Source organism: Silurus aristotelis (assembly GCF_946808225.1).
Source record: "Silurus aristotelis genome assembly, chromosome: 8".
Classification (NCBI taxonomy): Eukaryota; Metazoa; Chordata; class Actinopteri; order Siluriformes; family Siluridae; genus Silurus; species Silurus aristotelis.
This window is the reverse complement of record NC_139581.1, coordinates 17296379-17312648: the sequence shown is the minus strand read 5'-3', so window position 1 is coordinate 17312648 and position 16270 is coordinate 17296379. Positions and strand designations below refer to the sequence as shown.

The window sequence follows — 16270 nt, the reverse complement described above, 5'->3', positions numbered from 1 at the left end:
TACTGTAGTGTAAAGTGTTTACTGTAGAGTAGAGGGTTTACTGTAGTGTAGTGTGTACTGTTGAATGTGTAGTGTAGTGTGTACTGTTGAATGTGTAGTGTAGTGTGTTTACTGTAGTGTAGTGTGTGTACTGTAGTGTAGTGTGTGTACTGTAGTGTAAAGTGTTTACTGTAGAGTAGAGGGTTTACTGTAGTGTAGTGTGTACTGTTGAATGTGTAGTGTAGTGTGTACTGTTAAATGTGTAGTGTAGTGTGTGTACTGTGTACTGTAGTGTAGTGTGTGTACTGTAGTGTAAAGTGTTTACTGTAGAGTAGAGGGTTTACTGTAGTGTAGTGTGTACTGTTGAATGTGTAGTGTAGTGTGTACTGTTAAATGTGTAGTGTAGTGTAGTGTGTGTACTGTGTACTGTAGTGTAGTGTGTGTACTGTAGTGTAAAGTGTTTACTGTAGAGTAGAGGGTTTACTGTAGTGTAGTGTGTACTGTTGAATGTGTAGTGTAGTGTGTGCACTGTAGTGTGTACTGTAGTGTGTAGTGTAGTGTAGTGTGTTTACTGTAGTGTGTGTACTGTAGTGTAAAGTGTTTACTGTAGAGTGGAGGGTTTACTGTAGTGTAGTGTGTAGTGTAGTGTGTGTAGTGTAGTGTGTGTAGTGTAGTGTGTAGTGTGTTTACTGTAGTGTGTTTACTGTAGTGTGTGTATTGTAGTGTGTGTGTGTACTGTAGTGTGTGTACTGTAGTGTAAAGTGATTACTGTAGAGCAAAGGGTTTACTGTAGTGTAGTGTGTACTGTTGAATGTGTAGTGTAGTGTGTGCACTGTAGTGTGTACTGTAGTGTGTAGTGTAGTGTAGTGTGTTTACTGTAGTGTGTGTACTGTAGTGTAAAGTGTTTACTGTAGAGTGGAGGGTTTACTGTAGTGTAGTGTGTGTAGTGTAGTGTGTGTAGTGTAGTGTGTAGTGTGTTTACTGTAGTGTGTGTATTGTAGTGTAGTGTGTGTGTACTGTAGTGTGTGTACTGTAGTGTAAAGTGATTACTGTAGAGCAAAGGGTTTACTGTAGTGTAGTGTGTACTGGAGTGTAGTGTAGTGTGTGTGTACTGTAGTGTAGTGTGTGTACTGTAAACTGTTTACTGTAGAGTAGAGGGTTTACTGTAGTGTAGAGTGTTTACTGTTGAATGTGTAGTGTGTAGTGTAGTGTGTGTATTGTAGTGTGTGTGTGTGTGTGTGTGTACTGTAGTGTAGTGTGTGTACTGTAAAGTGTTTACTGTAGAGGGTTTACTGTAGTGTAGTGTAGTGTGTACTGTTAAATGTGTAGTGTAGAGTGTTTACTGTTGAATGTGTAGTGTGTAGTGTAGTGTGTGTATTGTAGTGTGTGTGTGTGTGTGTGTGTGTGTGTGTACTGTAGTGTAGTGTGTGTACTGTAAAGTGTTTACTGTAGAGGGTTTACTGTAGTGTAGTGTAGTGTGTACTGTTAAATGTGTAGTGTAGTGTGTGTACTGTAGTGTGTACTGTAGTGTAGTGTGTAGTGTAGTGTGTGTGTACTGTAGTGTAGTGTGTGTACTGTAGTGTAGTGCGTGTACTGTGAGGTGTTTACTGTAGAGTAGAGGGTTTACTGTAGTGTAGAGTGTTGACTGTTGAATGTGTAGTGTAGTGTAGTGTGTACTGTTGAATGTGTAGTGTAGTGTGTAGTGTAGTGTGTACAGTAGTGTGTTTACTGTACTGTAGTGTGTGTATTGTAGTGTAGTGTGTACTGTAGTGTAGTGTGTGTACTGTAGTGTGTGTGTGTGTAGTGTAGTGTGTGTACTGTAGAGTGTATACATGGTACTACAAATCATTGTAAATTATAGATTTGTGCTGTTTGTGTCCAAACAGAACTACAGCAGCTTCATTGTGCGTCTGTTGGACGAAGCAACGTGTCATTCAGCGAGCTCTGTCTCCTGGACATGGCTACAGATCCACTGGTAGACGCTGGACTTCATTTTGATGAGCTCAACAAGGTACGAGTACTCGATCCAGATGTTTCCCAGAAGACCACCGAGCTCAAAGAGGAATGCAAAGACTTTGTTGAGAGTAAGTTTACTGAGTCTTCCTTTGAGTTTCCTATGGAATATTACATACATACAGTGTGTTAGTGACCTTTATTTAACATATAAACCTCACTGAGACCAAATCGTTATAGAAATAAAAAAACTTTAACATTAATTGAGGCTAAAGAAAGTGTGAAGACATGTACAGTACAATGTTTCTTATTTATAATGACAAGGGACCAGAGAGACTCTGCAATCTGACCTGGTGTTGTGGTATCAGAGAATTGGGTCAGTGTGGTGACAGCGAGTCCTGAGCTTGGGTTTCTATTTTTGCAGAGTTTCATGTTTTTTCTTTTGGCTTTCTGTATATTCCAAAACACACCACTGTTAAATTACTTCTGTCTGTGGATGTGTGTTTGCAGTTTGCAGTAACGAACTGGCATCCAATCAGAGTGTTTCCTTGCCCTACAGCAGTGGTCCCCAACCTTTTTGCGCCACGGACCGGTTTAATGTCAGACAATATTTTCACGAAAAGGCCTTTAAGGTGTGGCGGATAAATACAACAAAATAAAACGATACGACCGGCATAAAAACTGGTATTTTCTTAATATAATAATAAACGTGAATCCACTGTGTTGTTGTTTGTTCATTTTGTTTGCTTGGGGGTTTGAATTTAGCAGTAATGTGTTAGTGGCCGGAGCAGCCCCTTTAAGAAGGTAGCGGATGGAGGAAAGACATGTGACTGAGGCATTTTGACATGCATCAAGAGTGAGTCATAGACAGATGTGGCGGAGAGAATCCGGTAATTTTCCAAAATAAAACATCGTTCAGAATCTGATAATAAATAAAACGGAAATAATGTATTATGTATTCTTTCTGTGCAGCCCGGTACCAACTGACCCACGGACCGGTGTCGGTCCACTGCCCAGGGGTTGGGGACCACTGCCCTACAGAAAAATGCTAAATAAATCAATGCAGATGTTTGGAGGCTGAAAGTGAAGACATGTTTACAGAGTTGTTCATTTAACCATTAACAGTGTACCCCATGTTTTAACAGAAATCGGCCAGTTTCAGAAGATAGTGGGTGGACTTATTGAAATGGTGGATGAATTGGCCAAAGAAGCAGAGAAAGAGAAAATGAAGGTGTGTACATTAATTTCAAATGCTTAAGTTGAGTATGAACCGCAGGAACCTGACGTGTGTATGATTGGACAGGCGATAGGTGCTAGAAATCTTCTGAAATCGGTCGCGAAACAGCGAGACGCTCAGCAGCAACAGCTACAGGCTCTGATTGCTGAGAAGAGGATGCAGCTAGAAAGGTTTTGCACTTTTAAAAAAAGGAATTTTCCTTGTTTTGGTCGCAATGTGTTGTATCTGTGGCCGTGTTCACTCAAATCTTCCCTCTTTACCTTCCCTGTTCTGTTTTCTCAAAGGTACAGAATTGAATACGAGGCTCTCTCCAAAGTCGAAGCTGAGCAGAATGAATTCATTGACCAGTTTATGCTGCAGAAATGATCCATCTTTTCCTCAGCATTTCATCAAGAGGATAGAAAGTATGACGCTATGCGTCTCTTCCACAATGAATTCGCTAATAAGAAGCGGGTCTCCCGCTTGGTCATGTGTTTCAATATGTGGATGTAACAACCTCAACATATGACCCATATCATGACCAGTTCCTGGGGTTACAAATGTAACATTGGTTCCCACGATAAAGCATTAGATATGTATTTATATAAAACAGAACATATTTATACTATTTATATAGAATTATTCTGTAAATCGTATTTTAATACCTCTTTTGCTACCAGGTAATAAATACAGTATCTGCATGTTACTGTAAATGATTACAAAAATCAAGACTTCAGTGTTTCATCTGTAAATTTTGGTGATTTGAAAACATGAGTTTAATGGTATCTTTAATTTCTCGAAATCCTCAATTGTTCACAGGACCAAAAAAAGAAAAGGTGCATTTAAAGTTCAGGAACTTTTGTAATCAATGCAGTGCATTTATTTGTTTACGTTACATTATTAAAAGCCTTACACAATACCTGTTACCAAAGTAATGTTTGTCTTAGCATTCACACCATATAAACATGAAACTTTTACTGATGCATGTTATAAATCATCCAGCTCGGTGATGTAGATAGAAGTGAGAGTCACGGTGATTCCTAATGGCTCATCAACAATATTTTATTCTGGACACATTTGTTCTTCAAAAGAAATAATATTCAGAACAATTTAACATTCCACTTAATTGAAGAATCTAAATCAGGTAATGAAACCCAAAGATTTTATTTCAGCTTCTTGGTCTTGGATGAAGCCTTGGCACTTGGAGACGGAGGATTATATGTGGAGCTGAAGAGCATGGTGAGGAGCATCAGGATGGGAATGAGGAGGTATGGGGCATAAACAGACACCAGTGTCCATCGCTCCTTGGATGTTTGCGGACCAGGAAGAGGTACCTTTGGGAAGTTATGGAATAAGATGTGGGTGAGGATGGGGATTAAAGTGGTGGCTACGTGCACCGAGTATATGATTGCTGGGGTCCTGATCCACTTACAGTTACCTGCAAATAAAATAGACTTTATATACAGTTTAGATCTGATGGATGATATGAAAATATTGCACTACTAGAAATAAGGTGTGTGTATAAGATCTTGGTGTAGATGAGCTTGTTTAATGGTTTACTGACCTTTTAAAAAGGCATAGGCAGCGATGGGGAAGAAAGGCAACTGAACAAGTGCTTCACAAAATATGAACGATTTAAACCAACCAGGAGGCTCCAGCACCATGGGGTCTCTGAATTCAGCTGCATACCAGTGCAGTACATCTTTAAACTGCAATGTAAAGCACTATTTATTTACAGGATTAATTATATACCTATATATACAGTTGTGCTCAAAATTATTTATACCCTTGGTATTTTTGAGATGTCTTCTGTGATTTTATAATACTTTCATATATTTGATGTGACAAACAACTGAGAATATTTGATATGTCAAGAAATATGACATTTCATTGGTTTTTATTGACAAATATTCAAAAATCACCATGTTCAGAATTATTCATACCCTTATAATACAATGTTTCAATAATCAATAGAAAAGCATTTGTTCTTAATTACGGCCTGCAACCGCTTCTTGTACAGTAGGTCTCCACAAGATTTCTACAGGTCTGCTGCAGAATGTTTCCCAAGTCAAGTTTATTTCTATAGCTCTTTTCACAACAGACATTGTCTCAAAGCAGCTTTACAGAAATTAACAGTTAAGGTGAATGATGTGTATTTATCCCTGATGGGTAGCCATGGTGACTGTGGCAAGGAAAATCTCCCTTAGATGTTAGGAGGAAGAAACCTTGAGAGGAACCAGACTGAAAAGGGGAACCCATCCTCATTTGGGTGACATCAAGAGTGTGATTATAGTCTTTAAACAATACAGAACACTGGAGAGTGAGAACTACCATGAGCACTCCTCCTTCTCAGAAGCCTCCAGGTGGAGACTGAAAGGCTTTCTAGCATTGACTCAGATCTTCAACTCTCTCCACAAATTCTCAATTGGGTTCAGGTCAGGACTCTGAACATTTATGTTGTCCCTGAACCATGGCTTGACCACACACCGTATGCGCATATACACACACACACATTTCTGGACGATAAACAAGTAAACAACAGGCGAGACTTCGGTCCAAACTTACTGATTGAGGATACCACTGTTCTGGAAGTAGTGCTTGTAGATCAATGAAGAGGGTAATGGGAATGTGTGTGGCAAAATAAAAAAAGAATACGATTTCTAAAACACGAATAAGCATTTTTTTTTTTTTACGTATCTATGTATAAAGGTCCAGGGAAACACAAAGACACGGTTCTTAATGTAGAAAACTCCGATTCATCGTCATCAAAATGGGGAAAGCGTCATTAGCAACGTCGCCTCACGCGCCACCAGAGCTCTCCTCCTATTGGCTTTTCGTCTCGCTTGAAGAACGAAAAGGCGGGGCTACACGTGAGTACATGGTGACGTCAGAGATGAAAGTCCTAAAGGGGCAAGTTCAGGCAGGAGATATGTTATCACAGGTTGTTCCTCTACTCAGTAATCTCAAAGTCGAGTGTGTTGATGGAAGGTCACGCAAAAACTAAACTAGATCAGAGTGTTTTTGAAATTGGTGCTTTTATTTGTCACATGTTCTTCAAAGCACAGTGAAATTTGCTTCGCATATTCGTTATGAGGCTGGGGTCAAAGTGCAGGTTGCTCAGCTCAACAGTGGCAGCTTGGAGGTGCCAGGGCTTTAACCCTCAACATTCTTTCCGATCAGTAAACAAAGCTGCAACCGTTGAGCTGTCCAACCCCAGTATTCCTATACACTCATGTTAAAGTGAACCGGAATTATCTGGAATTATCTGCAAATGACCTCAGGGATTAACGTGTCAATGATGCAGAGGTACTCAGAAACGGACTCCAATTCCTTACCAAAGATGATCTCTTTACTGCTAACAGCACAACTTACTTACACACTTCCATAACTGAAAGCTGAGTTTCAAAAGTGGTGAGGGGGAGTGGTGGCTCCAGTGGTTAAGGCGCTGGATTACTGATCGGAAGGTCGGGGGTTCAAGCCCCGGTATTGCCAAGCTGCCACTCTTGGGCCCTTGAGCAAGGCCCTTAACCCTCTGTGTGCTCCAGGGGCGCCGTATCATGGCCGACCCTGCGCTCTGACCCCAGCTTCCAAGCAAGCTGGGATATGCGAAGAACAACATTTCACTGTGCAGTAATGTATATGTGACAAATAAAGGCTATTCTATTCTATTCTGGCTATTCCATTAAAAACAAAATTGCATTAAAATACCAGGAGCATTTGGAGAAAAAAAACAAAAACAATGAAGAGATGGAGTTGCAGAATCATTAAATCCAGTGGCGGGCTGTCAGAAACAGCAAGGCCTTCTTTGTTGGTCTAAACTGTTGGTCTGTTGGTCAGAATCACCAACTTACATTTAACTATATATTTGTCCATGAATATATTTAAAATCTTTCACAATCATCTTTTCTCTTTTTTTTATAGCATTTCACTCAGGTGTGCTGCTTTAAAGATCAGCACAACTGACTTTAAGTTTAGGTTAAAGTTTGTATCCAATCAGATTTCAGCCGTCACATCACGTGTTGCCGGGGTCAAAGATTTCTGCTGTAAGCCCCTTTCACAGTCAGTACTGCGGGCGCTTAGAGCATGAAATCCATGTTGCTGACTCTAGCTGGCGTCCAATACTGTCGGCATTTTCACGTCCTTTGATTGGGTGGTCAGAGAGCACATTAGTCAGAGCTTGCAAACCACATCTGACAAGAGGAGAAGAAATTAATTTGTTTTCGCAGGTACACTTACAACGACATTTACAAGAGGGACTTTTCAACAAAAGCTTGACAGGAAAAGTCAGTCAAAAAAAGTTCAAAACATTTGTTAAGCTTCTTCATGAAACATTTATACCTTCGTGCTCTCTTTCCCATATAATTTGCACAAAAACACACAATTTGCCTTCATTTCAAATCCCTATGAAAACTGTAATGCACTGAATAAATACACAAACTTGCATGAAACACCTGGGGTAATTTTATGAGGTTAATATCGATGCTTCTGCTAGAGATAATGTAAGCTGTGGCTGCAGTGAAAGAAAACTTGTTGAATTGTGTTCATTGGGTTTATTTCTTAAATAATGGCATTCTTGCTCATTGCATGAGATATCTGTCTGTGATGCAGCTCTCTGTTATACTGCAGTTCTCTATAAGATTGATTGATTCTATAGCTGTCAAATTATAATAATAGTGTCAAGAGGTGGATTGATTCAGGTAGGACACCGAAGGACACTGAAGGCCTTTGGGGTCCACAATGAGATTCATTAAAGTATTATCTGTGAGGTGAGAGAAAGTTGCTACATATGCACAGCAAAGACCAAATTCTTTAGTCATAAAACAAATACAAAACAGACTGGGACTAGTTTGTTTTCAAAATATATAAATCAAGTAGACCGTGAACCTTACTAAGTAGAACTCTCGAGCCAGTCGAGTACAGTTCACAAGTGGGCCATTTTAAAGGGGCCAGAGTTAATTTGTTGTGTTCACGGAGGCAAAAAATGGGCCCATCAATCTGAGACCACATGGTATGTTAAAATGGACCAAGTGTAAAAACAGCCATAAACAAAAAGTCTGTGCAGGAAAGCTTCAACCTGCATGATTGTTTGGTGAGAAGTGTGTGTTTGACATACAGGCAAAGTGTTATCAAACACGTCTAGCCCAAGTGAACAAAGTAAACCCATTAGTGCAATCAGGTGACTCCTTTTCAGTATGCATTTGGAATCAAACTTGTCTATGATGTTGACTATTCAGTCTTCTGCTGCACTCATAGATCTCTGGTCCACAACATCCACATAATCCTGAAATGTAAAATGGGCACATTAGTTATTTACCTGATAATGTTGAAACTTTGAAAATGTACTAATAAAAACAACCTACCGAATCATTCTCAATTATACTCTCCAAGATTCGCACGAGATCATTAAAGGAGGGTCTGGCTGTATAAGGCTCCAACCAGCAGTCCTTCATTATCTGCAGTCTGCATGAAAAGAGCAATTGAATGTCTACAATACAAGAATATAGCAATGTGTTTTGTCTTGAATGCCCTAACAAGCTTCTGATTTAGGTGTTATGTTTTAAAACCCAGTTCAAGACTGCAAAATTAAGGCGCTGTTAATATATAGCTGCAATGAGCTTTATTGTAGTCCAACATCCAAATAAAGAATGAATAATGCTGATGCTCACATCTCTGGCCGGCAGCTGTCAGGTCCTACGTTTCTAGCTCCAGCACAAATGTGGTACACCACTTGATCTGACGTCTCCAGATTGGGATAAGGCAGACTCCCTGTAAAGAAGACCATTTTTTTTCCACAGTTTTTAATTGGATTTCAGCAAATGGAAGATCTAATGTGGAGGCTCATTATTGTGCTTACCAAATGTCTGCATTTCCCAAAGCACAATACCGAAAGCCCACACATCCCCCTTGAAGCTGTAGTAGCTGTTACGAAAATATTCAGGAGGATACCAGCGCAAGGGCACTCGCTCCTAAGGACGGCAACACGTAAATCACTGGAGGATTTATGTAATGTGAGGATTTATGTACAGTAATGTGATACAATGCCTAACCCTGTGTTGCTTTTTCCTTGTGCTGCGTCTACTTCTCATACGTGTCAAGTCTCTGGCCAGACCAAATTCAGCCACTTTGATTTCCCAGGGGAAACGGCTCACCAGAATATTCCTTAGAGCAAGGTCACAGTGTACCACCTGCAGATTACAAGGCAGAGTCACAGTCATAATATGCATCTGTTAGGTACATTTCCACTGAGGTGGAAGAGAATTATAATTTTCCCAAACGACTAACTGAGTCACGTCGCTGTCGCTCTGCAGAGACTGTTATATAAAAGGAGATTATGCAAAGTGAAACAAACCCCTGCCATGGATGACATTTTGGCACATGGGCAAAAATATAGATGCAGTAGTTGTTTATCTTAATATTTTATACAAATGTGACATTCAAATGTATTGTTTTCCAACCTGCTGCACACACAAAGCACAATTCCATGTACAAAGTACAAACGGCAGCTACTTTTTAGTCTTTTGGCCAAATTGCACCACTTGCATCTATCATCCAAGACAGATTTTAATATTCTTTCAATTATGCATCTTTTAATTCTTTAAAAATGGTCTGAGTTTAATCTCTGGGGTTTCACTAGACATCGATACCATTTTGGAGCGTAAGTGTTCCATGGCCAGAGCGATGTGATAGGAGGCGATAGCAAACAGGTTCTGGATCTCCGGGTCGGCGCTCAGCTTGTCTTGATGTGTCTGCACAAAGCTACGCAGGGTCCCATAACTCACAAACTCCATGATCAACACGAACGGCTCTGTAAAAACAACCGGCAAGTCATTAAGTTGTTTTATTACCAAACCACTTGCATTCTAAATTTAAGACAATTCAAACTTGACACAATGGAATTGGATTTTTGCTAAAAAAAAAAAAAAAAAGTGTCGAGCTGGACTATATATTGACTGTAGGAGTAGAATTACTGGGTACACCAAAAATAGCGCAGGTCTGATTAGGCTCTTACCCTCAGCAGTGTTCCAGTCGAGCAGCTGAAGCACATTCTTATGATACACCAGTTTCCTCATAATAGACACTTCAGTCTCCATTTGCTTTGAAGTGACTCCTAGTGACAATCACATAATTAATTATTGTTTGTCTAGGGTTGTGTGTGTTAGAGGTTGACAGTACAGAAATGCTGTTTTTTTTCTCTCAAATCAAAGATTTTGCAGCTTTTTCAAACATTTTTGGATTTACTGCATATCCCTTTTCTGTACTGTAATAATATACAATATTAAAAGTCAACAGGTTCACTATATGAACAAATATTTGTGGACACCTGACCATAAGATTCATGTGTGCTTTTTGAAAACACCATTCCACAATAAGTCCACGTTTGCTGTTAAAATAACCTCCATTCTTGTGATGTTTCACTAGATTGTGGCGTGTGATTGTGGAGATTTGTGCTCAATCAGCCACAGTGGTTTGAGTAATGTGGGGTAGTGATGTACGGTGATGAGGCCTGGGGTGCAGTCAGCATTTCAATTCATCCCAAAGGTGTTCAGGAGGGTTGAGGTCAGTGCTCTAGAGCAGGTCACTCAAGATCTTCCCCTCTAACCCATTTAAATCATATCTTTATGGAGTTTGCTTTGTGCACAGGGGCATTGTCATGCTGGAAGAGGTTTGGGTCTCCTAGTTCTAGTGAATGAAAAGAGTAATGTTTTTTGCATCCAAAGACATTCTATACAATCATGTGACTTCAACTTTGTTGTAACAGTTTGGGAAAAACCACATATGACTGGAAAAGTCAGGTGTCCTGATACTTTGGTCCATATACAGTGGAACCTCCATACTCGCTACCTTGACACGGAAAATCTGATAGTTTGCGAAAAGCCGCGTTTGTACTAATAAATTACATAAAAATGTTAAAATAACTATTTTATTATTGTATTATTCATTAAAAGTAGTAAATAAAACATTTATGACAAGTAAAGGAACCATCAAAAGGAGTCAAAACCTGCGATTTCTTGTTTCTCGCAAGGGGTCATAGAACGTAACCCCCGCGAGTATCGAGGTTGCACTGTAATGTATTTATTAATAACATAAAAGCACAATTTTCTTTATAAACATTGTAAAGCACTTACAAACTTGGGAAAAGATAAAATTGCAGCAAATGTTTAAAATGAAAATGGATGATTAGATGGATGATTTTCTTTCAATATAAATAATGTCTATAAATTAAGATATTAAATTAACATTTCAATATGGCAAATTCGTATAATATACTATAAAATATTACATTATTATATTATAAAATATATGCAAATTCTATATTACATTTTCTAAATTAACAATTTTTCATTACAACATGTACTGTTGACTTTTAACTCAGTGGAAAGTAGAATCTTAGAAATATTAGATTTTTTTTTCCTTTTAAATAAATATATATATATTTTTATTTATTTTTTTTCTGTTTTTTTTTTTTGCCTTAATGACAGTGTACTCGAGTTGCTTTAGACTCCACAAGTTTGTGAAAAAATCTAATGATCCATATGAGATCAAATCTATCACAGCCTAAACATATGCTTCAGTGGAAGAGATTAGGCATGAAGAACATCTGACTTTTTTTATATAACCGAGTTAACATGGTGACAAACAAGCTTACATTTAAATAGTGAATTTTTTCTCAAACATATAATAAAATAAAAAAAAGGGTTAGGGTCCAAACTCTTCAGTACAAGTCTCTAGACCAGAAGTGCTGAAAAGCACTTCCTATGAAGGGCCAAAAATCTAACTTCAGTGTGGGTGGTGGGCCAAAAGTATATGTTGGATGAAACAATGTTCTTGCTGGGATACTTGGAAAAAAAAAAAAGCTGAAGAATCATTTTATAATGTTGACAAATCTTTTAAAACAGCAGGCGATTCACCCTTGCGTGTGTGCCATATATGGCACGGTGGGCCAAATTAAATGTCACCATGGGTCAACCCACATGCTCTAGTTTGTACATCTCTTCTCTAGAAATTGTCCTTACAACGCAAACCATTTTAATCAAAAACATAATTCTAAAAACTAATTATATACCATTACAGTGTAAGCTCACGCTTGGCAATAGTAGGGTTAATAAATTCAGACTTAACACAAAGAGTGAGGGTTATGGCAGCTCACTACCTTCTTTTGCAATTTTGCAGGTGACAAGTGAATGACCTTTACAGGTCCCCCGCAACATCCTCGCTTTGTAAAATGCGCCTTCCCTCCCAGCTTTAATCAGCTGTATCAGGTTGAGGTCTGTCCTCGTCACCCGCGGGTTCTGAACACACGACATTGTGGAGAGTTTACGTTTCGTTTTCACTTCTTGTGTTCTTCTCTCCTTTATCAATAATATACAACTAAACATATACTACTAATAGAGGAATTAAATTGTAATGCTTTAAATATGAACCTGTTGTGATGGCCTCCACAGCAATCGAACACTCTGTCTGCTTTTTTGTAGCCGTGATTCGGATGAACTGTCTAATGGTGGCATCAGCAAAACTGACTGAGGGGAAGCTGGATTCAAAGGAGGGGAGTCCTGGGAAGAAACAGTCATGGGCTTTCCCTGTCTAAGCTGCTGTATGGTCCTATTTAGGGATTGATATCTGTAATATAAAGAAAAAAGATTCACTATTAATCTATTAATCAAAAAAATTAAATGGGGTAAATTCAAAAGATATATATAATAAAAAGGTACTCAATAATTTTACTTTTTGAAGCACAGGATGGCGAACAAAATTGTAATGAGAATGGTGAAAGCAGAGATGCAGATGAGAATGTAATGGATAATGTCCAGACTAGCAGCATCTGTAACAGCAATCGGAGTGTAAGGTGTTAAATGAGGAAGCGACAGGAAATCAAACTAGGCCAAATGTTAACACATGGTTTAGTCAAGACACATAAATAGGCCACATGCTAACACGCAGTTTCATCAAAACATGATTATCAAAAACTGGCTGTAAGTTATACATTGTTGTAAGGAGTACACTGTTTTTGGATTCCAGACAAACAGACAACGCCACAGATTGTAAACAGATGTAGATACAAGCAATTCATTATTGTATTTTCAAGACGCATTGATGCACCTCACATCTCTTTGGGAATCAGTTCTATCCTGGCTGCGCTAAATTGGCCCTAGGTGTGGAAAAATGTGTGAATGTGTGCACATGTGTAAAGTAATGCCAAATACATTTCAAGGATAAGCACAGGAGCAACTGCAATCCTGAGCAGAATAAAGTCGAATGAGTTTTCTTTTAAAATCCTTTACATTTGCACTGACATTTTTAGCATCTGTCACACATGATCATACAAAAGAAATCAATTATTAAAGCATGAATGTTTATTAGAAATTACAACTGGTTCTGATCTAAGACCGCTCAAGAACCCTTCTGACTCAAATCTGACCCATTAGTGTTGTTGATACATTTTCTAGAACAAAACAGCTATATTAGTTGTGCCAGTTGACAAAAGAACTACTGCACTTCATTATAAGAATAAAAGAGTCATATAAATTGAATAAACTACTGTTAAAGAATAATAATTAACTTATTCATAGGTATGGCACCACAGCATGCAGAGCCTGTAGAGTTTTACAGTCTAGTTTTTCATATGTTTTGGTGTTTTCTGCTCATTTCTATTTTCCATTATTAATTATAATTAATTATTGACGCACGTGATTCCATAATGACAATTATAATTGTCATTTCAAAGATTATACTACCTAACATACTGTGAAAAAGCCTTAGAATCCCTGCATTATTAGACACGTACATTGCTTTTACATACATTTTAATAAAAAGATTTTAAAAGCGTAGCGGTTCATATATCATGAAAAGAAAAGCACTATATCAAGCAACAGATGACAGACAACAAAAAAACCACCGTCATGCAAGACAAAAAAAAAAAAAAAAAAAAAGAAGAAGCAGGTAAAAAATTTTCAGATTCTCATAGATGCTTAGGAAATCAAAAATCCTTAAAAAACTGCACACTTCGCTGTGTATTATTTTATGTAGAAAGGTAAATTTGAATATTTATGAAAGTTTCTTTGTAGCATTTTTTCGCATGAGACTTTTGCACAGTACCCTACGTCGCTTTGCTGTAAACGTTGCGACTGATGAAGCTGACGGTGGGTGAAACGTGTCAGTAGAGGTAGTGAACATAGTCGCAAACTTTATTTCAGTCAAAACTTTCACGAACAGAAAATTACACTCTTGATGGCTGTCTCTGCCTACGTCTGTTTGCCTTCAATTTGCACTGCGTGAGCATATGTCAGATCTGCATCCTGAACAAATTCCTCCAGACTTGCTTGAAGGTGGTTATAATCAGAGTGTAAGCTGTGGAACACTTACTTGGCTGGTGATTAGAGTTTGTGGAATTGTCATAAGAGGACATATTGTTTTCCATAAGTGGACAAGTGTGGCAGCTCCATGCATTCCTTGTGCAAGTCTGAATAACAGTCAGCGGCACTAAAATAGAAAAAGTACTTGGCATCTGAGTCACAGCGCAGCATGTTTCTCATTTATAAACTTCACACAAACAAGTAATGAAGGAACTAGAAGGGAAAGTGTGGCTTTAAAAACTCCTAAAAGCCCCTAACAAGGGAATAGAAAGAAAAAAGACTGTAGTCTGAAAACCTGAGGAATGTGAAATTCTATCGTTTTTATTTAGCAGAAAAGAGATGAGGAAAGGGGCAGCAGATGAGTCAGTTGGTGATTTAATCCTTTTATAAATAAGCTACTAAAATGCTGATTGAGGCTGCTGACTCATCTTAAATTCAGTAAATACAGGAATGGCTTTGTGTGGAAGAAAAATGCAGCCAATATATAAAAGTATGCTGTTTTTCTTTTTTCAAGTTTTACTGCAGGCAACAGTCAAATATTTTTAATTTGTTAGACAAATAAATTTAAGTTTTACACTTATAACGCAGCATTAGATTTGTGTTCTAAAAGGTAGAACTGAGTGGGATGTTTTTATATTTGCTGTAGTTGCTTCAGAATGTCACAGTGACAATTTTTGCAAGCTCTTCTGGATCTTCAATTGATTCGGCATTGTGTGAATTAATGGACGCCCTATTCTCTGCAAAACAATGCATTTTCTTTTTTATCAGAAAAGCATAAATGTCAGAAGGAACCGTACTGATTTTTCTCTAGTCACACCAAGAAACCTCATTTTACCAGCTTGAATTTTTTTTACTTTTCTGAAAAAACTATGCTAACTTAAGAAAACCTTTATTTGGTCCACATCAAACAATGTAAACGTATAAAGAGACATGACCAACACAATGTCCGTCTGATTCAAAACATAAATAGTTCTGAAGTTTATAATTTTAGAGGGAACAAAAAGTCAAATAAGCACTGACATTACTGTGGATTAAAAAAAAAGGATAGTGAGTGTTTATTTGATTCAGAATTTGAAGATCAATATTGTCTTTAAAATGTTAGTTTCCTTCTAGAATTTGTTCTAGAAATGTGAATAAGTAGACGGACATGTTAACTGTTTGCATGGTTTTTTTTTTCATATGCTCTACCACTATTACCTATTCTTCCAAAAAACAAAAAAAAATAAATAAATTTTAAGTCAATAATCAACACACAAAGAAAAAAAATAATATTAATAAAAAAAAAAAACCAACCTTGATCATATTTTATTTTAAAGAAAATAAATGTTTTTTACAAAGATAAAAACACCAGAACTGCCTTCAGTTCTAAAAAAAAAAATATAAAAATATAAAAGTTTCAGCTTCCTTTTTACCCTAAGAAAGAAAAAAAGAGAGCCCTAAACAGAACACTTACCATTTTATTCAATTCCCATTTTCTTCTTCATGTGCTTTTAAGGTGAGCTGGACTCCAGTCGATGTTGTGGTATGCTGCTAGAAATAGAGCGCATGGAATAAACCACCTTCAGCCAGGTGCTCATCAGAACGCAGAACAACACTGATAAGTGAGATGAAGATCTAGTGCAGAATGCAGTCAGATGCACCTCGTTATTGTCACTTCCTTTCTTTCTTCCTTCCTTCCTTCTGTCTCAAACAGATCAAAACGAGGGCTGTTTAATTTTAGCACTGAAACCAGTTCTAAAGACTTATTCACATACACAGCGTAGTCGGGTTG

At 37.9% G+C, this 16270-nt stretch overlaps 3 protein-coding genes across 5 annotated transcripts in view; 1 reads left to right on the top strand and 2 right to left on the bottom strand.

The window, feature by feature from the left end:
* ift20 (intraflagellar transport 20 homolog (Chlamydomonas)) overlaps nt 1-4067 on the top strand; it is a 4595-nt gene extending 528 nt beyond the window's left edge. The window contains exons 2-5 of the mRNA XM_083549282.1: nt 1866-2063; nt 3078-3163; nt 3236-3339; nt 3454-4067. Of these exons, the coding sequence (XP_083405408.1) occupies nt 1866-2063; nt 3078-3163; nt 3236-3339; nt 3454-3535 (470 nt within the window). The 3' untranslated portion in view covers nt 3536-4067. The remainder of the gene's footprint in view (nt 1-1865; nt 2064-3077; nt 3164-3235; nt 3340-3453) is intronic.
* Nucleotides 4068-4196: 129 nt separating this feature from the next.
* tmem97 (transmembrane protein 97) lies at nt 4197-5937 on the bottom strand. Its single transcript, XM_083549283.1, has 3 exons — nt 5714-5937; nt 4713-4857; nt 4197-4586 (listed from the first exon to the last, which is right to left on the bottom strand). The coding sequence occupies exons 1-3, from the start codon at nt 5825-5827 to the stop codon at nt 4312-4314; spliced, it is 534 nt and encodes a 177-aa protein (XP_083405409.1). The 5' UTR covers nt 5828-5937; the 3' UTR covers nt 4197-4311.
* Nucleotides 5938-7050: 1113 nt separating this feature from the next.
* On the bottom strand, nt 7051-16127 carry LOC310730365 (fibroblast growth factor receptor 2). Of its 3 annotated transcripts, XR_014534826.1 has the most exons (13): nt 15949-16118; nt 14510-14626; nt 12872-12968; nt 12571-12766; nt 12300-12438; nt 10158-10256; nt 9793-9953; nt 9196-9333; nt 9003-9114; nt 8815-8914; nt 8509-8608; nt 7526-8429; nt 7051-7467 (listed from the first exon to the last, which is right to left on the bottom strand). XR_014534826.1 is itself a non-coding variant. In XM_083549280.1 (12 exons), exons 1-12 carry the CDS (start codon nt 15953-15955, stop codon nt 8379-8381), a joined length of 1317 nt encoding a protein of 438 aa, XP_083405406.1. In that variant the 5' UTR covers nt 15956-16127; the 3' UTR covers nt 7051-8378. The 3 variants fall into 3 exon arrangements, 2 of the variants coding, with proteins under 2 accessions (XP_083405406.1, XP_083405405.1); XM_083549280.1 differs by having other exon boundaries at nt 7051-8429; nt 15949-16127; XM_083549279.1 differs by lacking the exons at nt 7051-7467; nt 15949-16118 and having other exon boundaries at nt 7684-8429; nt 14510-14664.
* Nucleotides 16128-16270: the final 143 nt, after the last annotated feature.

Bases quoted from the DNA above. Each gene is read 5' to 3' on its own strand.
- LOC310730365 (XM_083549279.1), bottom strand. From the start codon at position 14,651: ATGCCAAGTACTTTTTCTATTTTAGTGCCGCTGACTGTTATTCAGACT. The intron at 12,439-12,570 runs GTTCATATTTAA...TCGTGTGTTCAG, and splicing joins TGTGGAGGCCATCACAACAG to AACCCGCGGGTGACGAGGAC. The intron at 9,954-10,157 runs GTAAGAGCCTAA...TTGTTTTTACAG, and splicing joins CGACTGGAACACTGCTGAGG to AGCCGTTCGTGTTGATCATG.
- tmem97 (XM_083549283.1), bottom strand. From the start codon at position 5,827: ATGCTTATTCGTGTTTTAGAAATCGTATTCTTTTTTTATTTTGCCACA. The intron at 4,858-5,713 runs GTAAGTTTGGAC...TTTACATTGCAG, and splicing joins AACAGTGGTATCCTCAATCA to TTTAAAGATGTACTGCACTG. The intron at 4,587-4,712 runs GTCAGTAAACCA...TTTTATTTGCAG, and splicing joins TGCCTATGCCTTTTTAAAAG to GTAACTGTAAGTGGATCAGG.